The 24,703-nt window shown below is 44.4% G+C and overlaps 1 protein-coding gene across 1 annotated transcript in view; it reads left to right on the top strand.

The window, feature by feature from the left end:
- The window catches only part of ARHGAP10 (Rho GTPase activating protein 10), a 363,870-nt gene that overhangs the window by 194,598 nt on the left and 144,569 nt on the right, over positions 1 to 24,703 (top strand). Inside the window, exons 15-17 of the mRNA XM_075348016.1 lie at positions 5,025 to 5,112; positions 8,001 to 8,059; positions 23,860 to 23,965. Coding sequence (XP_075204131.1) covers positions 5,025 to 5,112; positions 8,001 to 8,059; positions 23,860 to 23,965 — 253 coding nt within the window. The remainder of the gene's footprint in view (positions 1 to 5,024; positions 5,113 to 8,000; positions 8,060 to 23,859; positions 23,966 to 24,703) is intronic.

The raw sequence follows: 24,703 nt of genomic DNA, 5'->3' as shown, positions 1-24,703 counted from the left end.
TCTGTCTGATTTATACTACCATGTGAATGCAAGCTTTTGAGAGATGTATATGCAAAAGAGCTGAAAGGAACCCTGTTAGCAGGTTGTTGCTACCCACATCGGAGTTCCGCAGGATATTGGGGCAGAGACCCGGATTCTACTAATATGTAACTTGCTGGGATGCTTGTTGCAGTTTTGGGAAAAAAAAAATTCATCCCACCTATATCACTGTTTGACAGCTTTCTATATACACTGCATAAGCAGAAAGCTGCCAATTAGTGGTGATGTGGAGTTATAGCGCGCTCATGAGTATGGAGGACTACATAGCAGCAGGTTTACTAGTGATAATCTCTTGCCGATTACACTGTAATTGTTCAAAACTACAGCAAGAAGCTCAGTAAGAGAAACATCTCTGAATTCAGCTTCTTTGTCACAACATTATGCTGCTTTGATTAGGTGGCAACAAATCTGATGACATGTTCCCTTTATGTCAATGTAGCAGAGCTGAGAATGTCATTTATCACTGTGATGAATTCTGTGCAGTTTTCCACACACTTTTAACCTTGTAACTTGCTCTAATTTATGACAATGTAATAAAGAAACTGCCAGCTCCTTTCTGCTGCCCCTTATATACCCACTTTTGGTGTGTCCTAAGCTATTTTTTGTCAGCGAAGGTCTGACTTTGAGGGATTCATTGGTATTCTGAGAGGCTTGTTACTAGCAGGCTGTGCTCCAGGTCCATGCGTGCTCCATCTGTGCTGATAACACAGTGTTCTTTGGCACGGGAGACTAGAGGAAACCAGAGAGCGAATTCATTTCATTACCCTGGACATTATGAGAATGACAAATTGTTTGTATATCACACGGTGCAATCAATTCAGTGCTGCATCTAAGAGTGCTCCTGTAATTGTTCTAAACACTCACTTGACTCACAATGATTAAACATCAACATTAGACCTTGTGTATTAATAATGGCCGTCTACATGACTTTGACTAATATTACTACTTTCTGCCCTTTTATGTCTTTGTTTTAGTTGTGGGGGGAAAAAAAGTAGTTACTGTATATATCAATGCATATCTTTAAAAATTCCTTGGTTAAAGGGTTTTTCCCATCTCCAAGAGCCAATCCCTATATATAATAGGTATAGCAAATACCTTTAATTAGAAATGTAGTATAGTTCTGATTGCCTCATGTGCAGGGCATTACAGGAGCTTAGGTATCAATGGTTCCTACCACTGGCAACTTACTAAATGTTACTATAAGAGTGGCCATAAACATGGATATCTAAGCTGCACTAATGCCCTGCACATGAGGTAAGCAATATAGTTAATCAGGAGAACTATACTACATTTCTAAATGAGGTATTTTCTATTTTTATTATACCTACTACATATGAAAATGTGAATACCGCTTTAAGTAAGTTTTGTTATGTACTGTAGAGTAACAGTCTGCAGTGCAGTATAATTATCAGAACAATGTTTTTTGTAGGCTTTGCTTTTTCTCTGAATTGCTAAGGATTTGAAATAATCTGTAAAGGATTGATAGAGAAAAATGTCACACATATATAATGTGTGTATAGGCTAATGATATGCCAAAACACTCTTGGAGTCTTAAACACTTTGGGATCATGTTGCAGCGTTTGCAGGGATTTTGGCAAAACTGCAAAAATGCCACAAAGGTTAGTTTGACCCTGAGAAACACTGGGGATAAGGAGGGGCAGTGAAATTATACAGTCAAGTGTTGTCCACTCCTTGGACAACCGATTCCTAAATGCCCTTATTCCCCAAGTAAAATAAGAAAGGCTTATGCTTTCCATATCCGCACCATTGCAGCTATGCTGGCTCTCATTAAGGCTGGGGCCACATGAGGCACTAGTGCGATGCTCGCATGACACTCTGCTCACACTGGCAGCACTGCAGGAGCCGAGTGTCATGCTAGTATCCCTACGACTGCGGTCCGATCATGCGAGCGGACCTCAGCTGCAGGGGGCGGGCCGGCTCTCAGGAGGGGCGGGCAGGTGCTGTGGAGGGGAGGGAGGGATTTCTCTACCTCTCTCTCTCCTTCGTAGCCGGCTATTGCGATTCTCGCTCTGCACGCGCGGTACACCGGTGTACCGCGAGTGCAGTGCGATTTTTCTCTCGCCCCATTCACTTGAATGGGTGCGAGAGAAATGAGTCTCGCATTACAATCACAGCATGCTGCGATTGTTTTCTCCGGTCCGATTAGGGCTGAGAAAATAATCGCTCATGTGTGCTGACACACAGGCTACTATTGGTCCAAGTGGAGTGTGATGTTTTATCGCACTCCACTCACACTGTTTTTCTCGCCGTGTGGCTTAGGCCTAACAGGCTGCAGCCTTTGCTATTTGACACATTGGATGTCTGCTCCGATGTAATAGTGATGATCAGCAGCCCATCAGTGACCGCTGATTGGCTAATGATTTCTCGTGAGACAGCACAGTCATCACAGCAGGAATAAAGGAAACTTTTTTTTTTCTATGGGGCACTGAAATGATTAAAAGAAGTTTATAAGCAGTTTTTTGCTACCTCATCAGAGAGCAGCATGATGTAGGCAAAGAAATAAGGAATAACGTTTGGAACTCCATTCTATTTCTGAACTGGGTGCAAAAATGCAGCATGATGTAGGCAAAGAGACCCTGAATCCAACTCTGTATCACTTAGTTTACTGGGTCCAGCGGTTCTGACAGAGTTTTTAGATTTAGCAATGCAGCACGGCTGATTAAAACTGCCCCTGCCCACACCAGGCTCTCAATGTAATATGTCTGTTGTAATATGTCTATGCAAGTGTGAAAGCAGCCTTACATGTGTAATGTCTTTAATTTCTGCCACTCCTTATACACAGTTTAGCTGCCTATACACTTTAGTAGATATTCTAATTTCCACATTATAAAAGTTGCCTATTTTATATCAACAAGAGTAACAAGTAGAAATGCAGTAGATCAGCTTTTGTCTGGGAAACTGAAAATCTTTTGGTGTAAATAAACTTTTCTACATGTGACAGTTTTATTTTTTCTTCCACCTGTGTACCAAAGATGCTTTCTATTAACTTTCAGGTGGACACAGCCTTTCTCTAACCTGTTAGCAAGCTCAGCTCAGTCTCTCCTGCTCAGCATTAATTACCCAGATGGAAGGAACTATGCAGCTTAAGGCCCCGTTACACGCAACAACATCGCTAACTAGATGTTGCTGGGATCACGAAATTCGTGACGCACATCCGGCCTTGTTAGCGACGTCGTTGCATGTGACACTTACGTGTGACTGCTAACGATCCCAAATACTCAACAAATTGTTGATTGTTGACACGCCGTTCCTTTCACAAATATCATTGCTTGTTTGGGACGCAGGTTGTTTGTCGTTCCTGAGGCAACACACATCGCTACGTGTGACACCCCGGGAACGACGAACAACACCGTACCTGCGTCCGGTAACTAGGTGGGAGTGATGTTAATGTGGCTGCTCTCCGCCCCTCCGCTTCTATTGGTGGCCCGCTGTGTGACGCCTCCTTCAAAAAAGAGGTTGTTCGCCGGCCACAGCGACGTGGTTGGGAAGGTGAATTGGTGTGACACGTACCGGCGATATTGTTCGCCACGGGCAGCGATATGCCCGTGACGCACAAAAGACGGGGGCGGGTGCTATCGCTAGCGATGTCGCAGCGTGTAAAGCGGCCTTTAGTTATCTCCGCTTTACAGCGCTTATGAATGCTCTAACCTGTGATTTAAGGAAGAAGTCAGGAGGCCTGGCACTGCTGCCCTTACTGACTGCACACTTGAAGAGAGACACAAATTTTAGCAAAACGTCATCTTTATAAAAAGCGCGTCTTATAGTCAGAGAAATACAGTATATAAATCTTAGAACCACTATAATCATATAAATCTAAGAACCACTATAATCATATTAAATATTAACACACAGAATAAAGTTGTTCAAGTCCACTATATTGCATGGTGATTTCACTAAAAATACAATAAAACTGAAGTTTTGGGGTTTTTTCATTTTTTTGTCTCCTAACAAAAAAGGAAATAAAAAGTGATAGAAAAGTCATTTGTAGCCAAGAGTGATGCTTTAGCCTAATGCTGAATGGTGTTAAGAAAAATACAATTTCTAAAATTGCTTTATTATTCAGATATTTTTTTGTTCATTTTACCTCCCAAAAAGTGTAATAAAAAGAGATCAGTAAGTTGCTTCATATTTGTGCACCAGTAATGATGAACAAGGTCTAGTGAGTGGATGCAACAGCAGAGACATCTAAGATATGAAAACGCATGAGCGCCATCGCCAGAAAGTGAGAGTAAATGAATTGTGAGGGGTAGATTTCCGGTGTCTGATTTAATCTCTGTATAGTTACCTTTAGGCCATGTTGAGTTTTTGGTGAGTTTTTCACCGTGCCCACGATCAGGGTTCATAGCGTTTTGGATGCAGCATGTTTCAGCTGAATCTAAAATGCTGCGTTGTACAGTACAAGCAGTGGATGGGATTTCTAGAAATCCCTGGCCACTGTGTGTATGGCCCGCAGCATAAACTGACCTGCGGAGCAGCTTTCCAAGACGCAGCATGTCAATTGTTTGCTGCGGAGGCGCAAGTGTTCTCCACAGGGAGAACAGAAGAGAGAGGCCACAACTGCCCTAACCTGGATCGTGGGTACGAGCAGCTGCAGTTTCTTGAAGACTCACGGCCCCACAGGTCAGGACCACCCGTGTCCAGGATGCAGCTGGTCCAGATTGTGGGCACGTACCCTAAGCCAAATACAGGCGTGGGTAAAAAATGCAGACGTGATGCTCGTGTATTTTATTGTACTTTTTCTCTGATTGTTCTACTACTGGTTTTGGCTACAAATACTGAGTTAAAAACTCTCTGAATACTCAACGTGGGCACGGGGCCTTGCAGTTTTTTTTGTTTTGAGAGAACCAAATCTTTTGAAAATGGTATTCTGCAATTAGAGACTATACAATATATATATTTTTTTTATCTTTCCTCATGCGTCATCTTGTGGGTAAATAATAGATCCATTTTTTTTCTCTTTGGAGATGTGAAGACTGGCTGTGATGTTGATTTGAGCGCAGCAGGAGAGTGGGAAGTCAAGACCATCACCAGTGCTTTAAAACAGTATTTAAGGTTAGTGCGCTCCATTTTCATGTATGTTCCCTGTTGGAGTAAACACAGGTCTTGCAATAAAAGTCCATGTAATATTGTATCTACAAAAGTACATTGTCTTTACTATTTATATTATACTTTTTAAAACATTCTGCTGCCTTTAATTGAAGAGTAATTGATGTCCTTTCAGGAAATATATTTTCACACAGGAAGACTATTTGTTTCCCGTTCCTGAATACTACCACAGCTCATTGAAACCAGACTTTAGCTTTCTTTCTTTATATGTAATCATATTCCAGAGCTTCTCCAGTAGTAATGTATTCAAAATGGTGCCACTGAGTAGCCGTGATGAACTATGAAAATATCACTGAAGACCATTAAATTGAAAATGAAATATTATCATGTTTCTTTAATAAAAGATCAGGCAGCTCAGGAGTGCCAGTTTTATAGCCTAGAATTATTCATAGACACTTGTTTGAAGTATAAAAATACAGTAATATAATAAAGAAATCTTTTGGATACCTAAAAATATAAAGTTACTAAAGGTCCCCATACACATTAGGCTCATATTGCCCAAATCTGCCAATTATCGACGAATTCAGTCGTCAGTCTGAGTGTAAAGGGTGCTTTACACGCTGCGACTTCTCCAGCGATATCTAGCGATGTCGTGCGCGATCGTACCCGTCATTCGTGCAACATTTGGTGATCGCTGCCGTAGCGAACATTATTGCTACGGCAGCGTCACACGCACATACCTTGTCAGCGACATCGCTGTGACCGCCGAACATTTCCTCCTTCAAGGGGGAGGTGCGTTCGGCGTCATAGCGACGTCACTGCGGCGTCACTAAGCGGCCGGCCAATAGCAGAGGAGGGGAGGAGATGAGCGGCCGGAACATGCTGCCCACCTCCTTCCTTCGTCATTGCCGGTGGACGGCAGGTAAGGAGATGTTCGTCGTTCTTGTGGTGTCACACGTAGCGATGTGTGGTGCCGCAGGAACAGCGAACAACCTCACTACTGACCAGACAACGATTTTTGGTAAATAAACGACATGTTACAGACAAAGGATTTTTAACTCTCTTGCGATCGTTTAAGGTCGCTCCTAGGTGCCACACACTGCGATGTCGCTAACGATGCCGGATGTGTGTCACAAACACCTTGACCCCCGACGTTATAACGTTAGTGATGTCGCAGCGTGTAAATGGCTCTTTAGGGTCATGCCTTCTGATTGAACACTCCTTCCCAGCAGCTTAAGGTAATTATTAAATATCTGTTAGCAGGTTCCTGTCCGCCCCCAAAAATTGTAGGCTTTTCATCCTGGGTAGAGGCATTTAGATAGGGTCTGAGCAAAAGAGATACGCCGTGATTGCGGCTGGAAGGCTCACATAAACCTGGCCTTTTTTATGCGCTAAGTGTCTCAATTTTTAAACTTATGTATTTAGCAGTAATGCATGTCGAAATTCCTATATTTAGTTTTTGCAGATCTTAGAGCCCGAGTGCAGCTGTATATTTGTTAGGGGTACTTTGCACGTTGCGACATTGCTACTGCGATCTCGTCGGGGTCAAATCGAAAGTGATGCACATTCGGGGCCGGTAACGACGTCGCAGCGTGTAAAGCCTAGAAGCACCGATAAACGATCGCTAAGCATCGAAAATCGGTGATCTGTGTAGTGTCGGTCATTTCCATAATTTCGCTGCAGCGACAGGTACGATGTTGTTACTCGTTCCTGCGGCAGCACACATCGCTGTGTATGAAGCCGCAGGAGCGAGGAACATCTCCTTACCTGCGTCCCGCCTGCAATGAGGAAGGAAGGAGGTGGGCGGGATGTTTACATCCCGCTCATCTCCGCTCCTCTGCTTCTATTGGCCGCCTGTCGTGTGACGTCGCTGTGATGCTGCACGACCTGCCCCTTAGGAAGGAGGCGGGTCGCAGGGCAGGTAAGTGCGTGTGAAGCTGCCGTAGCGATAATGTTCGATACGGCAGCTATCACAAGATATCGTATCTGCGACGGGGGAGGGGACTATCGTGCTCGGCATTGCTACAACCGGCTAGCGATGTCGCAGCGTGCAAAGTACCCCTTAGAGTATGTGTATGGGCAACCCTGACAGAATAGTTTAGGGGGGAGCTAAGGATCCAACATTTCTGATTTTGAACTGCCGATACTTTTGTTCTCTAGAGATGAGATGTCACCAGAAATGTATGTCAGTGCTTCTTTTATAGAAAACACAGGAGCTCTCAGCAGAGGGGAGCGTTCTTGTGTATGGTAAAGTCCGATGAGCTAGCTGCTGGACAAAATACCTTTTGGCTAACCGTGATCTACAGTGTATGGGGGCTTACGTGTCTGCAGTCCCTGTCCCGTTGTTAAGGATTAGACCAGTGTTTCCCAAACTCCAGTCCTCAGGGCCCCCAACAGATCACATTTTCAGTATTTCCTTAGCATTGCACATGTGATGGAATTATTATCAAGACATCAGAAATTGCCACAGTATCTCTCACCTGTAAAATACTTAGGAAATCCTGAAAACAATATTTGCTGGGGGGCCGTGAGGAGTGGACTTAGGGGAAACATTGGATTAGACAAAAAATGTTTCTCGACTTTGAAGTCACCTTCCTAAACACAAACGTACCCAGACATCCAGAAAACATAGAGGCTGGAGAGGTATGTGAAGATGTCTTACTGGTTTTTACAAAAACATCTTTACAAAGTATGTTGTCAAAAAAACAACATATAGATTCCTATAGTGGTTTATGTAACTTTTTCGAGATGCCAGACATTTAAGGTGAATGAGCACTTTCAGTAATAAATGTGTTAATTGTGCTGCATTACTACTTGGAAAAGTTGCATAACCAGTATATATTAAAATAGCTTGACAGGGTTTGTTTTAACTTTGAGGTGTCCTTGTATTTCAGGAGCCTGCCAGAACCACTGATGACATACGAGCTGCATGAACAGTTCATCAATCCTGCCAGTAAATATTCACTTTCCTTATTCTTTGTTTGTTCCTTATCAGTGATCCTTATGAACAAGCAGATAAAGCTCACGTTAAATAGGATTTGGTGTATATAGCTATGTAATTTATAGAGTTTACTTTGGGTAACAATATATACTTTTAAGTACATTGTGTACAGAAAAAAGAAAAATTCTGTAATATAACCAGCTTAATTAGTTGATCCATTAAAGGAGTCCTTTAGTCAAGGAACTCAAATACTATTGGCATTTGTGAGAAAATTCATAACGCTAAGTTATGCTTATATACTCTGTAGTTGTTACACCAGTTTCAGGTGTATCTGATTTAGTTGAGTTCTTTATAAGTTGTCTTCCATGTTGATTTCTCCCTGTCCTCTACTATACCATACCATAGGCAGCACAGGGGAATGTGTGCAATCCATAGGGAGCCATAGGCAGCACAGGGGAACGTGTGCAATCCATAGGGGGCCATAGGCAGCACAGGGGAATGTGTGCAATCCATAGGGAGCCATATGCAGCACAGGGGAATGTGTGCAATCCATAGGGGGCCATAGGCAGCACAGGGGACTGTGTGCAATCCATAGGGGGCCATAGGCAGCACAGGGGAACGTGTGCAATCCATAGGGGGCCATAGGCAGCACAGGGGACTGTGTGCAATCCATAGGGGGCCATAGGCAACACAGGGGACTGTGTGCAATCCATAGGGGGCCATAGGCAGCACAGGGGAATGTGTGCAATCCATAGGGGACCATAGGCAGCACAGGGGACTGTGTGCAATCCATAGGGGGCCATAGGCAGCACAGGGGAATGTGTCCAATCCATAGGGGACCATAGGCAGCACAGGGGAATGTGTGCAATCCATAGGGGACCATAGGCAGCACAGGGGAACGTGTGCAATCCATAGGGGGCCATAGGCAGCACAGGTGAACGTGTGAAATCCATAGGGGGCCATAGGCAGCACAGGGGAACGTGTGCAATCCATAGGGGGCCATAGGCAGCACAGGGGAACGTGTGCAATCCATAGGGGGCCATAGGCAGCACAGGGGAACGTGTGCAATCCATAGGGGGCCATAGGCAGCACAGGGGAACGTGTGCAATCCATAGGGGGCCATAGGCAGCACAGGGGAACGTGTGCAATCCATAGGGGGCCATAGGCAGCACAGGGGAACGTGTGCAATCCATAGGGGGCCATAGGCAGCACAGGGGAACATGTGCAATCCATAGGGGGCCATAGGCAGCACAGAGGGACGTGTGCAATCCATAGGGGGCCATAGGCAGCACAGGTAACATGTGCAATCCATAGGGGGCCATAGGCAGCACAGGGGAACGTGTGCCAGCACAAGGGGGCTATATTCAATATAAGGGGGCCATATCCAGATTAAAGGGGCTAATTTTAGGATGGGGGGCTATGAGGGACATATACCCTATATGAATTGTTAGAAGGACACTGGCATTATAAGATGGATCCCATTTAACATTAAAAAAAAAATTCTCTTTTCCTTCACCAAATTTGGGGGTGCATCTTATAAAGCGAAAAAATACGGTAGTTCCCCTATTGCAAACTACATTTCTTACCATTTCTCAGACTACATTTCTTCTATACAGGCCCCTCACTTGGTCTGCTTTGAGTTCTAGCCAAGTGCTGAAAGTGATAGATCAGTGACATAGAATACATTTGACTCTGCAGTGTGAGTCAGCAGACAGCAGTTCTAAGGGATGCAGCTTTGCTTGTTTCCTCTGCCTCCTGTTTGTAATCAGTTTCTTCCTGTCAGCACTTGCAAGAAGGAGGCAGGGGAGACAGACTGAAGCTGTCTGCACCTAGCACATTTTAGATATAGACCATTAGTATTGGAAATTTATAAATCTACTCATTGGATGGATTTGCCTAAACATGATTTTACAATACACTGTTTACAAAATATTGCGTTTTCATGCAAGATAGTTTTATCGTGAATATTTTATATCTTGTATTGATTATCATTTAGACTATTTATCTTTGATACTTTTGTGTTTTGGTTATGGGTTGTAAGTGTTATTCAGAAAGCTCTTACACAGCGTAATTTATTTGTGTTGCTACATTTTATGGCTAACTCTCAGACATTCTAAGGGTATGTTCACACTTCCGTTGTTTTGCATCAGTCACAATCCATCGCCTTGAGGAATTACGGTATCCTGCAAAATATTTTGCAGGAATCTGTTTATTTCCCCATAGACTTGAATTAGCGACAGATTGTGACTGATGGCCTTGCGTTGACTGATTGTCACGCGGGGGATGCGTTTAGGTTTATTCTTGTTTGTAGCGGATCGTTTTTTTACTGTGAGCATGCACACAGTAAAAAACCATGATCGATTTGTAAATTCTGTTCCCGTGCCAGCCGCCGGGCGATCAGCTGATCGTTCACAATAGCTGGCCACCAGTAAAACAGTAAAAAAAAAACAGATTTTTTTTTTTGCAGCATCAGTCACATCAGTTGTGCCACGATCTGCAACGCATCCGTTGCATCAGTCACACAACTGATTGTGACTGATGCAAAACAACGCAAGTGTGAACTTAGCCTAAATTCTTATTTAAACCTTTTTCAGCAGAAACTATGGTTCATGGATTTTATGTTGTGAAACCTGTATGCTTATAGATAAGGACTGAGCCGTCCTATTCTTCTGTGGTTGTAATGAATATGTGTCTTGTCAAGTGAAGTCAGACAAGGCTGATACAGTGACGTACTGGTTGTCGGTGTTCTGGTCTCCGATGCATCGCTATTAATTGGACCAACATTAGCAGATCTGGAGATCCCTTGTATCTCACCCAAATTAGCTGTCCCAGGAAAGGGGGTTCCACGACAATAGCGTGAAGGTGCCTATGATTGTCTGCTGCTCGATGGAATTATCACACACCGTGCTAAAGGGGTTATCCGGGATATTTATTTTCTTTTACTATGGACCTATGAATGAACAGGCAGGTAATTGCTAATATACCTAATTTAGAGATAGCCGAATATAGCAGCCCCACAGACAGTGAATGTAGCAGTGTTATACATGTGATGGGCATTTTGCAGCGTCGCTTTAAAGATTGTTGAGGGCGCAAAGGGTCCATACCCAACTGATCCAGACGTTATCGTCTGATCTGCAGATAGCTGATATTAATTATTGGGAAAAAAACTTTCATTGTAGAAATGAGAATGCAAGGATAATCTTTCATTTCGGGAAATACACAGTAGCTATAGAAGCTAAAAAACCATGCTTCTGGATAAAAATGCTAGAAGCATTTGAATGAATTCGATCCAATGAAATGATATACACTTGTTATTGTTTACACCTATATATCTCGCCATGTGCCTTTTGTGAGTTGCCCAGATTAACAGGTGCATATATGATGGTTTATGGCTTAGTGTTCGCAAGAAACAGATGGTCCATAGCCAATGAGGGAAAATTATTGAACATTGTTCCAACACATTTACAGGAGATAGGCACCCAAGTTTGTCAGATATGCAAATATATAAAAACAAAAAAAACACAGTTGAACTCTGAAATGGTAAAGCATGTAAACAATGAATGCAAGACAATTGATATGCATTACTGCTTAAGGAAATCTAGGTAAAGTTTAGATATTTAGCATACAAAAATGCTAAGGCCTCCGGTATTTTCCTACACTGTAATATGGCCCCCAGTGTTTTCCTACACTGTAATATGGCCCCCAGTATTTTCTCACACTAATATCACCCCCAGCATTTTCCCACACTGCAATATGGCCTCCAGTGTTTTCCTACACTGTAATATGGCCTCTAGTATTTTCCCACACTATTGATTTTAATGTACACTGTAGTGTTCTTCTCCCCGTATCGGATCTAACAAATTTTGTTTTTTGCATTTAAAAAGGACTTTGATCGTTTTTTCTCTTTTCCTCTCTTAAGTCATAAATGATTGTCCTCATTTATGGTCCATGACTATCCACATGTTCATTGTTATGAGTATATTTCTAACATAATAATATATATTTGAGATTAGTTATGTGGTTTGTTTGCCATTACCTTTATATCTTTATTTTCCCACACTGTAATATGGCCCCCAGTATTTTCCCACGCTGTAATATCACCCCCAGTATTTTCCCAACACAATAATATGGACCCCAGTATTTCCCCCACACTCCCTGCAGTTCTGTAAATCGTAGTCCTGAATCAAACAGCGGTCTACAGAGCGGAGAGCAGTAGTACAGGTACGCCGATACAGTTTACAGTAGCGGTTGCTCCGTGGACCCAATGTGATTTTGGGGCCCGGGGTGACAGCCCCCTCTAGAATCCCCTCCCCCTACCTTTTCCGGTAGCTACGCTACTGCTGTGAACTGAAATTAAGTGAATATCTCTAAAGAATGATTTAAAAATAGGGTGAGTGGTTTTTTTTTCCACAAATCTTGTCAATCCCATCCATAGGATATGTCTAGTATTGCAGTTTTTTTCCTATTCAAGGAAGTATTTTGACCATATCATCATTTTATACATATTTTCCAACTCCAAGCTGTACAAACTTGAATGCTTACTGGATGAAGCAAATCAGGTGATGTGTATTTGTGTAATGAGGGAGGGTGAGGCCTAAGGAAATTGACATCCTCTATCAAGGTGTACAGAATTATTAGGCAGCTTGTTTTCCCCATGCAAAATGGACTAAAACAGAGATTTAATTATGAAAATTCAAATATTCCTGAATTGCTGTTCCATGTTAATTCTAGCTACCAAAAATGAGGATAAAAAAAGATCCAAAAATGTTGTGTTCGAAAATGTTACCAAAGGAAACATCAACTCGTCCCACAAAAACATGCCATGTGGATGGCTCTCCAAACACAACATGGCGTCTGCTATCTATTCCAGACAGTTGTGCTCTCTAAAATTCAAATGGCGCTCTTTCCCTTTCGAGCCCTGTGATGTGCTCAAATAGTAGAATTCCACCACATATGAGGTATCTGCGTATTTGGGAGAAATTGAAGAATACATTTTATGGTGCATTTTTGTTTCTTGATAGCCATGTGGAAAAAAAAGCTACCTGGTTGAAATAACAATTTTGTGGTAAAAATGTATTTTTTTCATTTTCACATCTCAACGTTCTAAAATTTTGTGACGCTGCTCACCAAACATCGATATATTCCTTGAGGGGTCTAGTTTCCAAAATGAGGTCACTTAAGGAGGAGCTCCACTATTTAGGCACCTCAGGGGGTCTCCAAATGTAACAAGGCGCTAATGAGTCCGGCTAATTGTGCTTTCAAAAATTGATATGGCGCTCCTTCCCTTCCAAGCCCTGCCATGTGCACAAACAGTTGTTTTACACAACTTATAAGGTATTAACGTACTTGGGAGAAATTGCACAACAAATTGTATGGTTAATTTTTTCTGATACCCTTATGAAAATGCAAAATTTGAGGCTAAAGTAACTTTTTGTGGGAAAAAGTAAAATTTTCATTTTTTTTCCTTCTACATTGCTTTGGTTCCGGTGAAGAATTTAAAGGGTTAATAAACTTCTTGGATGTGGTTTTGAACAGTGTGAGAGGTGCAGTTTTTATGATGGTGTTACTTTTGGGTATTTTCTGTCACCTAGGCCTCTCAAAGTCACTTCAAATGTGATTTGGGCCCTAAAAAAATGGCTTTGTAAATTTTGTTGGCAAAATGAAAAATTGTGGGTGAACTTTGAACCCTTCCAACTTCCCAACTAAAAAAAAATATATATATATATATCAAAAATTGTGCTGATGTAAAGTAGTCATGTGGGAAATGTTGTTCATGAACTATTTTGTCTGACCTAACTCTCTGGATTAAGGGTATAAAAATAAAAAGTTTGAAAATTGCAAAATTTTAAAATGTAAAAATGTTCACAAATTTCTGATATTTTCACAAATAAGCACAAGAGATACCGCATTACTTTTACTCCTATCCTGAAGTACAATATGTCATGTAAAAAAACAGCCTCAGAATCACTGGGATCTGTTGAAGCGTTCCAGAGTTATAACTTGTGAAAGTGACACTGGTCAGAAATGAAAAAAATGGCCCGGTCACAAAGGCAAGAACAGGCTCTGGCACGAAAAGGTTAAAGATGAGCCTATTGGACCTTTTTTGGTTGAAGATGGAATCAAAATAATCTCCTAAACCTACTGCTGCTTTTCAGAAGACACTTTCTTCAAGTAGTGGTATAGGAAAGGATGTCTGCATATTTAAAAAAAAACAACAAAAAAATAAATAAAACCAACAAACTTGGACAATGCTCCTGACCTAAACTCTGTGGGCCCTTTGTAAATGGTAGATTTAGGCTATGTACGCACATTAAGTATTTGGTTGCAGAAATTTCTGCACCATTTCTGCATTTCTTGGCAGAAAAAATGCAGCCAAAAAACATGAATTTTCTTTATGCATTTTTGCATGCGTTTTTAAATTAAATTCAATAGGTAAAAAACGTAGGCAAAAAGACTGAAAGAACATGCTGCAGATTATTTATACTACTCAACGCATGTAGTACACGTCAGGATTCTCATTGATTTTGCTTGTCATTTTGTGACAAAACTGCACTCAAAAATGCATAAAATACCCGGTAAAACCCCCTCAAGAGACCCCATTTTGGAAATTGCACCCATCTGGGAATTCCTGTACAGATGTAATGGTGATTTCTAGAAAAAAGCAGGGAATGTCGAAGAGAAGAAATTGCAAATACATTTATGGCCGAAAGTGTTGGCACCCTTGACTTTTTAATGTAAGATGAAGTATTTCTCCCACAAAATTATTGCAAATACAGGTGTATTTCCTTTGTGTGTATTGGAACAACACAAAAAAAACCCCTGAAAAATAAATAAAAATCAAAATGAAACGGACAAAATTGTGGGTAAAAAAAATTTGTTTCAAGCATGTGATACTTGTTCCAGCTCTCCTGTGGCAAGTAACAGATGTGGGCAATACGACAATCACACCTGAAACCCAGATAACAAGGTGACAAGTTGACTCAAACTTTGCATTGTGTGTCTGTGTTTGCCACACTAAGCATGGAGCAGAGAGCTGTCTGTTCCTATTTTCCCTTGTTGTGATACTGAAAAATCACAGTTTACGTTCTTGTTCATTCACTCATTTACCAGACATGATGGTATTTAACGTTGCTTTTAGACATTAAAGAGTAACTGTCGTTTTAATTTTTATTTCATCAATTAATAGTACACATAAAAATAAGAAACTTTGTAATATATCGTATCAGACAAATCTGCTGCTTTCACCTCCTGGACTGATCTTTCACGCTCAATGGGTAAAATCTGTATTCAGCGAAGATAAATTTTTCTATTACTCAGATAGGAAATGATTGTCGGTGCTTATAACCTTCTTTGGAGGAGGGGGAGTTGGAAGCAAACAGAGATTGTGCTGAAAGTTCACCTAAAATGACAGTTCTCAATAGGACTTTATGAGCAACAATTGTCGTCTTCTAAATCGGTATTGAGAGAGAGTCTGTATTTACTGAAGACAGACCTTACCCGTGAATTGAGATTTTTGAGAATGATCAGACCAGGAAGAAAAGTCAATTTCTTTGTCGCTCCATTGGGAGACCCAGACAATTGACAATTGGGTGTATAGCTTCTGCCTCCGGAGGCCACACAAAGTATTACACTTAAAAGTGTAAAGCCCCTCCCCTTCTGCCTATACACCCCCCGTGCATCACGGGCTTCTCAGTTTTTATGCTTTGTGCGAAGGAGGCTGACATCCACGCATAGCTCCACATCTTAGTCAGCAGCAGCTGCTGACTATGTCGGATGGAAGAAAAGAGGGCCCATAACAGGGCCCCCAGCATGCTCCCTTCTCACCCCACTCTAGTCGGCGGTGTTGTTAAGGTTGAGGTACCAATTGCGGGTACATAGGCAGGAGCCACATGCTGTTTTCCTTCCCCATCCCTTAATGGGCTCTGGGTGAAGTGGGATCCTAATCGGTCTCTAGGCACGGGGACCGTGCTCCCTCCGCAGCCCCTGGGGAATCTGCTGGACAGGAGCCGGGTATCGTCAGGGACAAGGCCCTGCTACTTTGAGGTACTCTGTGTCCCCGTGGGGACCGCGCATGGAGCGCTTGTGCCATATACACTGCAGCACTGCTGGGTGTGTTAGTGCGCCGGGGACTACCGCGCCGGCTGCGCTTATATGCCGGCCGCGCTTATAACTTTAGTCCCCGGCTTTTGCGGCCTAGTATCGCATATTCCCGCCCCCAGGCCTGCCAGTCAGGGGAAGGGCGGGACGCTGCACAGGACGTCAGCGCTGAGGGCTGGAGCATACTCTGTATCCTCCTCCCCCCTCATTCAGCACAGTGGGGCTCCAGATTCCCGCACTTTATAGGGCACGCCCACGGCCCCCTCCTCCCCACAGAACGCCGGCAGCCATTCCTGTCAGCACTTCTGACGCTGGAGAGGAGAGACAACAGGCTCTGGGAGACTCAGGCAGGGAATCTGGTGATCACACAACCGCTTTTTAGCGGTCGGTAAGCAGCACCTGAGGTGCTGGCCCCACTGAGTGCCGGAGTGTACATATATATATATGCTTATATGCTATACATTTACACTGTACGGTCGCACTGTTGATTTTTGGCTATATACCCTCCTGGATTGTACTCAGAGGAGACAACAGCATGTCGTCCGCAAAAAGCAAGGGTGCCAAAGCACAGGCTTACTTTGCAACCTGTACTTCATGTGCGGCTATACTACCGGCAGGTTCCACTGACCCTCATTGTGTGCAATGCTCGGCCCCTGTGGCACTTACTCAGCCGGAGCCTCTGCTACTGGTGGCCCAGGTGGAACCACCTGCTACCACTGTCCAGGTGACAGGGACGGAGTTTTCAGTATTTGCTGACAAACTGTCTGAGAGTATGGATAAATGGTCTGCTAGGATACTAGAAGCCTTACAGTCCAGACCGGTGACTCAGGCCCCGGGCACTGTTCAATCATTGACCTCAGGCCCCCCTCAATTGGAGCAGCAAAGTGCTCCTGGGGTGACCCATGGATCCCGGAGTGAGGTGTCTGACATGGACCGCAGTCCCAGGCCGCCTAAGCGGGCTCGCTGGGAAATTCACTCGACTTCATCACACTATTCAGGGTCTCAGCAGGAGGACTCTCTGGATGATGAAGCGGAGGTAGCAGATCAGGATTCTGATCCTGAGACCGCTCTCAACCTGGATACACCTGATGGTGACACCATAGTGAATGACCTTATAGCAACCATCAATCAGGTGTTGGATATTTCTCCACCAGCTCCTACAATTGAGGAGTCAGCTTCTCAGCAGGAGAAATTCCGTTTCAGGTCTCCCAAGCGTACATTGAGTATGTTTCTGGATCACTCTGACTTCAGAGAGGCAGTCCAGAAGCACCGAGCTTGTCCAGATAAGCGTTTTTCCAAGCGCCTTAAGGATACACGTTATCCCTTCCCCCCTGACGTTGTCAAGGGCTGGGCTCAGTGTCCTAAGGTGGATCCTCCTGTCTCCAGACTGGCGGCTAGATCCATAGTTGCAGTGGAAGATGGGGCTTCACTCAAGGATGCCACTAACAGACAGATGGAGCTATGGTTGAAATCCATCTATGAAGCTATCGGCGCGTCTTTTGCTCCAGCATTCGCAGCCGTCTGGGCACTCCAAGCTATCTCAGCTTGTCATGCGCAGATTAATGCAGTCACACGTACATCTGCTCCGCAAGTGGTGTCCTTAACCTCTCAGGCGTCGGCGTTTGCGTCCTACGCCATTAATGCTGTCCTGGACTCTACGAGCCGTACGGCGGTAGCATCCGCCAATTCGGTGGCAGTCCGCAGGGCCATGTGGCTACGTGAATGGAAGGCAGACTCCGCTTCCAAAAAGTTCTTAACCGGTTTGCCATTTTCTGGCGACCGCCTGTTTGGTGAGCGATTGGATGAAATCATTAAACAATCCAAGGGAAAGGACTCATCCTTACCCCAGTCCAAACCAAACAGACCTCAACCACGGAAGGTACAATCGAGGTTTCGGTCCTTTCGGCCCGCGGGAAGGTCTCAGTTCTCCTCGTCCAAAAGGCCTCAAAAGGATCAGAGGAACTCCGATTCATGGCGGTCTAAGTCACGTCCTAAAAAGACCGCCGGAGGAACCGCTCCCAAGGCGGCCTCCTCATGACTCTCGGCCTCCTCACACCGCATCCTCGGTCGGTGGCAGGCTTTCCCGCTTTTGCGACGCCTGGCTGCCACAGGTAAAAGACCGATGGGTGAGAGACATTATATCCCACGGTTACAGGATAGAGTTCAGCTCTCGTCCTCCGACTCGATTTTTCAGAACATCTCCGCCCCCCGAGAGAGCCGATGCTCTTCTTCAGGCGGTGTGCACTCTGAAGGCGGAAGGAGTGGTGATCACTGTTCCTCTTCAGCAACAGGGTCACGGTTTTTACTCCAACTTGTTTGTGGTACCGAAAAAGGACGGATCCTTCCGTCCTGTTCTGGACCTAAAACTGCTCAACAAACACGTAAAAACCAGGCGGTTCCGGATGGAATCGCTCCGCTCCGTCATCGCCTCAATGTCCCAAGGAGACTTCCTAGCATCAATCGACATCAAAGATGCTTATCTCCACGTACCGATTGCACCAGAGCATCAGCGCTTCCTGCGTTTCGCCATAGGAGACGAACACCTTCAGTTCGTGGCACTGCCTTTCGGCCTGGCGACAGCCCCACGGGTCTTCACCAAGGTCATGGCAGCAGTGGTAGCAGTCCTACACTCTCAGGGACACTCGGTGATCCCTTACTTAGACGATCTGCTGGTCAAGGCACCCTCTCAAGTGGCATGCCAACACAGCCTGAACATTGCTCTGGAGACTCTCCAGAGTTTCGGGTGGATCATCAATTTTCCAAAGTCAAATCTGACACCGGCCCAATCACTGACATATCTTGGCATGGAGTTTCATACTCTCTCAGCGATAGTGAAGCTTCCGCTGGACAAACAGCGTTCACTACAGACAGGGGTGCAATCTCTCCTTCAAGGCCAGTCACACCCCCTGAGGCGCCTCATGCACTTCCTAGGGAAGATGGTAGCAGCAATGGAGGCAGTTCCTTTTGCGCAGTTTCATCTGCGTCCACTTCAATGGGACATTCTCCGCAAATGGGACAGGAAATCGACGTCCCTCGACAGGAACGTCTCCCTTTCACGGGCAGCCAAGGCTTCCCTTCAGTGGTGGCTTCTCCCCAATTCTCTGTCGACGGGGAAATCCTTCCTTCCCCCATCATGGGCTGTGGTCACGACGGACGCGAGCCTGTCAGGGTGGGGAGCGGTCTTTCTCCACCACAGGGCTCAGGGAACCTGGACTCCGACAGAGTCCTCCCTTCAGATCAATGTTCTGGAGATAAGGGCAGTGTATCTTGCCCTAAAGGCGTTCCAGCCGTGGCTGGAAGGCAAGCAGATCCGAATTCAGTCGGACAACTCCACAGCGGTGGCATACATCAACCACCAAGGGGGAACACGCAGTCGGCAAGCCTTCCAGGAAGTCCGGCGGATTCTGATGTGGGTGGAAGCCGCGGCCTCCACCATATCCGCAGTTCACATCCCGGGCGTAGAAAACTGGGAAGCAGACTTTCTCAGTCGCCAGGGCATGGACGCAGGGGAATGGTCCCTTCACCCGGACGTGTTTCAGGAGATCTGTTGCCGCTGGGGGATGCCGGACGTCGACCTAATGGCGTCCCGGCACAACAACAAGGTTCCAACATTCATGGCACGGTCTCAAGATCACAGAGCTCTGGCGGCAGACGCCTTAGTTCAGGATTGGTCGCAGTTTCAACTCCCTTATGTGTTTCCTCCTCTGGCACTGTTGCCCAGAGTGTTACGCAAGATCAGGTCCGACTGCCGCCGCGCCATACTCGTCGCTCCAGACTGGCCGAGGAGGTCGTGGTACCCGGATCTGTGGCATCTCACGGTGGGCCAACCGTGGGCACTACCAGACCGACCAGACTTGCTGTCTCAAGGGCCGTTTTTCCATCTGAATTCTGCGGCCCTCAACCTGACTGTGTGGCCATTGAGTCCTGGATCCTAGCGTCTTCAGGGTTATCTCAAGAGGTCATTGCCACTATGAGACAGGCTAGGAAACCAGCGTCCGCCAAGATCTACCACAGGACGTGCAGGATATTCCTATCTTGGTGCTCTGATCGGGGTTTTTCTCCCTGGCCATTTGCCTTGCCCACTTTTCTTTCCTTCCTTCAATCCGGATTGGAAAAAGGGTTGTCGCTCGGCTCTCTTAAGGGACAAGTCTCAGCGCTCTCTGTGTTTTTTCAGAAGCGCCTGGCCAGACTTCCAAAGGTACGCACGTTCCTGCAGGGGGTTTGTCACATAGTCCCTCCTTACAAGCGGCCGTTAGAACCCTGGGATCTGAACAGGGTGCTGATGGCTCTTCAGAAACCACCTTTCGAGCCAATGAGGGATATTTCTCTCTCACGCCTTTCGCAGAAAGTGGTCTTCCTGGTAGCAGTCACATCACTTCGGAGAGTGTCTGAGCTAGCGGCGCTGTCATGCAAAGCCCCTTTCCTGGTGTTTCACCAGGACAAGGTGGTTCTGCGTCCGGTTCCGGAATTTCTCCCTAAGGTGGTATCCCCCTTTCATCTCAATCAGGATATCTCCTTACCCTCTTTTTGTCCTCATCCAGTTCACCAGTGTGAAAAGGACTTGCACTTGTTAGATCTGGTGAGAGCACTCAGACTCTACATTTCTCGTACGGCGCCCCTGCGCCGCTCGGATGCACTCTTTGTCCTTGTCGCTGGCCAGCGTAAAGGGTCACAGGCTTCCAAATCAACCCTGGCTCGGTGGATCAAGGAACCAATTCTCGAAGCTTACCGATCTTCTGGGCTTCCGGTTCCCTCAGGGCTGAAAGCCCATTCTACCAGAGCCGTGGGTGCGTCCTGGGCTTTGCGGCACCAGGCTACGGCTCAGCAGGTGTGTCAGGCGGCTACCTGGTCGAGCCTGCACACTTTCACGAAACACTATCAGGTGCATACCTATGCTTCGGCGGATGCCAGCCTAGGTAGGCAAGTCCTTCAGGCGGCGGTTGCCCACCTGTAGGAAAGGGCCGTTTTACGGCTCTATTACGAGGTATTATTTTACCCACCCAGGGACTGCTTTTGGACGTCCCAATTGTCTGGGTCTCCCAATGGAGCGACAAAGAAGAAGGGAATTTTGTTTACTTACCGTAAATTCCTTTTCTTCTAGCTCCAATTGGGAGACCCAGCACCCGCCCCTGTTCCCTTCGGGCTGTTGTTCTTTGTGTACACATGTTGTTCATGTTGAATGGTTTCAGTTCTCCGAAATTCCTTCGGATTGAATTTACTTTAAACCAATTTATAACTTTTCCTCCTTCTTGCTTTTGCACCAAAACTGAGAAGCCCGTGATGCACGGGGGGTGTATAGGCAGAAGGGGAGGGGCTTTACACTTTTAAGTGTAATACTTTGTGTGGCCTCCGGAGGCAGAAGCTATACACCCAATTGTCAATTGTCTGGGTCTCCCAATTGGAGCTAGAAGAAAAGGAATTTACGGTAAGTAAACAAAATTCCCTTCTTTCCGAATAAGAAATATTATAAAATTTGTTTTATTTTTTTCTCATTTTTACGTGTATTATTAATTTATGTAATAGAAATTTTACATGACGATCTAGCTAGAACTATATAGATTTTTATAGCCAAATTTTACTACTAGTTTTCTTGGGTTTATTTATGTTTGTGTTTTATTTGCATTCATACTGAATATATAAACTCCATTTAAAGCCGCTTTACACGCAGCGACATCGCTAACGAGATATCGCTGGGGTCACGGAATTCGTGACGCACATCCGGCCTCGTTAGCGACGTCGTTGTGTGTGACACTTACCAGCGACCGCTAACGATCCGAAAAGTGCCCAAAATCATTGATCGTTGACACGTCGTTCATTTCCCAAATATCGTTGCTCGTTCTGGACGCAGGTTGTTCGTCATTCCTGCGGCAGCACACATCGCTACGTGTGACAGCCCGGGAACGACGAACAACAGCGTTCCTGCGTCCTCCGGCAACGAGGTGGGCGTGTCGTTAATGCGGCTGCTTTCCGCCCCTCCACTTCTATTGGTGGGCCGCTGTGTGACGCCGCACAAACCTCCCCCTTAAAGAGGCTGTTCGCCGACCACAGCAACGTCATTAGGAAGGTAAGTTGGTGTAACGCGTACTGGCGATATTGTTCGCCACGGGCAGCGATTTGCGCATGACGCACAAACGACGGGGGCGAGTGCGATCGCTAGTGATGTTGCAGCGTGTAAAGCGGCCTTTAGATATGGTCTTGGGTTAGATTTTATTCCAAAATCCCACTGGAGGGTAACGGGTTAATGGGTCAGTGGTCTTTTCTAAACGGGTCACTATTTGACCACTATGCCACTAATTCTAGATTTTTACCAGCATACCGGCCTGATAGTAGTTGTGTCTGACACTTCCAGAGGTCGTCTTTTGCAGTAGTAGTTGCCCCCAATTATATCTGCGGTTTCATTACTTGTAAAAGAAGTAAGAAAAATTGTGCTTTAAAAAAAATGCAACTTAACTACAAGCTTTGTAGATGCCTAAGGTACTAAAAATATGTAAAACAAGATGAAATCACATTTATTGCTCAGACAACTTTCAAGCATTTTAATAATCAAATTATGTTGCTTATTGACCTGGATAGATTTGAGCAGAAGGAGTAAGAAAGGTGACGTGGATAGAATAATGAGTTTTATGCCTGGACCAGTATTATTTATTTGACTTCCTTTTCAGCCTTTTTTATTTTGCTGCTTTTTAACAAGCCACCTGCATTGGGTATTCGTACATGCTGAGCAGTGCTAGAGATCTTACAGCTGTCATTCTTATATTTACCTGCAACAATCATTCTCTTGTTATTTAGTTGGTGGCCATGTAATTGAGTGCTGCCGACATTCACAATTTAACTCATTAAGGATCTAGGTATTTTTCGCGTTTGTTTTTCTTCTTCTCTTATTCCAAGAGCTATAACTTAGCTATTGATGCTATTAGTTTTACCATACAGTTTTCCACAACCCCAATTCAACCATTGTTTTTTGGGGTTTGTTTCTACAGCATTTATTGTGTAGTGATGGATGAGCATATATATATGTTACATATTCTGCTCCAAGATGGTACTGTGCTGAAGGCAGAGAATTGTTAACAGCTTACCAGCACCTTTGTCCAGGGCTACAGTATTGATGATTTATTTCTAAGGTAGGGGATATCCACTTGGTGGGCATCCGACATAGGATATCCCTCCACTAATGAGCCATTAGCAGGTCCCCTGGGCAGCGGAAGTGGCCAAACAGTTCAGCATATTGCCTTTTATCTTAAGTCATACAGCAAGGCTCATAAAAGACTCAATATTGAATTTTAGGATTGCTACAACCAGAAAGTGGCACTAGAGTCCAAGGAAATTTCCACATTGTTCTGTAACACTACAACACATTACACTGGTTGGTGGTCGGTGGCCATTATCAGATACTGTCGCTCTGTTCCCATTCTCTTCACTAGTAATGTTCTGGCTCGGTATACTATCTATCTCTGCTGGTGGCGGTGGTGTCTGATGGTACACCCCCAGTCCCAGTCATCTGACCTTGACAAAATAATGGCTGGACAGCCACTTGTCTTCTGCTTTCCTTTATTTCAGTTCTTGCTATCAGATTTTTACAAAATAAACTTGGCAGTATGAGTCACAGTGTGAAATATATACAGACAATAAATAGGTGCACAGTAGGGATGCATATATAAGTATTCAGTAAGTTGAATAGTAACTACCATATGTCCTTATGTTTTTTCCTCCAACAGAAAGTGGAAGTCCGGAGTCTCGGGTGAATGCAGTTCATTTTTTAGTTTACAAACTTCCGGAGAAAAATCAAGAAATGTTACATCTACTCTTTCAACATTTGGCAAAGTAAGCATCATCTAATCTTCCATTTTGTATTCGTGCTTCTGCTCTTTTTCATGTTTGGTGCATTTACACTGGTTAGACCTGCAGATCTTAAACAACCATTGATGGGCTATGTAAGTTGATTGGCGGTTGTCTAATAGCCTTTTTAGGCACGTCGACTGCACCTCCATCCTCACAGAACAGTAATATGACTGTTCTGTGCAAAAATATAATTTTTCTTGACATCACACCTGTTTACACAGCATGATATGCTGCTAAAATGGATAATTTTTAAGCAAGCCTAAAAATAATTTCATCATATGAACAAGTGTCTTTCTTGCGTGTTGGGTGATTGGCAGCAGTTTGCATTTCCCAATTATTCATTTCAGCGTTCCTAGCATGCTCATTTCCTTTTATCGGCGTGTGTGGATTTTCTCTAGCTTTTCTGCACTGATTATGTAAATTAGGTTTTTCTTTGCATTTTCCATGTGTTTTTATTGCATTTTATGCTGCAATTTTTGTCTTTGTTATGGTATGTCATGTTTAAATAAAAAAAAAGCTTAGTTTTTTTTTTATTCAACTTTTTATTTAAAAATTTTTATTTAATAGCAATAGAACAAGTACAGTAAAAAGAAAATGCCAAAATACGTCATAGTATTTGGCTTTGATAACACTTTGCTTTGTGGATTACATGCGTTTTTTTTCTTTCATTCGCACTTTGCTGGACTGTAAGACACTATATTTTCAATCAGCGAAAATACG

The sequence above is a fragment of the Anomaloglossus baeobatrachus genome, chromosome 1 (genome assembly GCF_048569485.1).
Source record: "Anomaloglossus baeobatrachus isolate aAnoBae1 chromosome 1, aAnoBae1.hap1, whole genome shotgun sequence".
Taxonomy (NCBI): domain Eukaryota; kingdom Metazoa; phylum Chordata; class Amphibia; order Anura; family Aromobatidae; genus Anomaloglossus; species Anomaloglossus baeobatrachus.
This window is presented reverse-complemented; position numbering and strand designations above follow the sequence as displayed.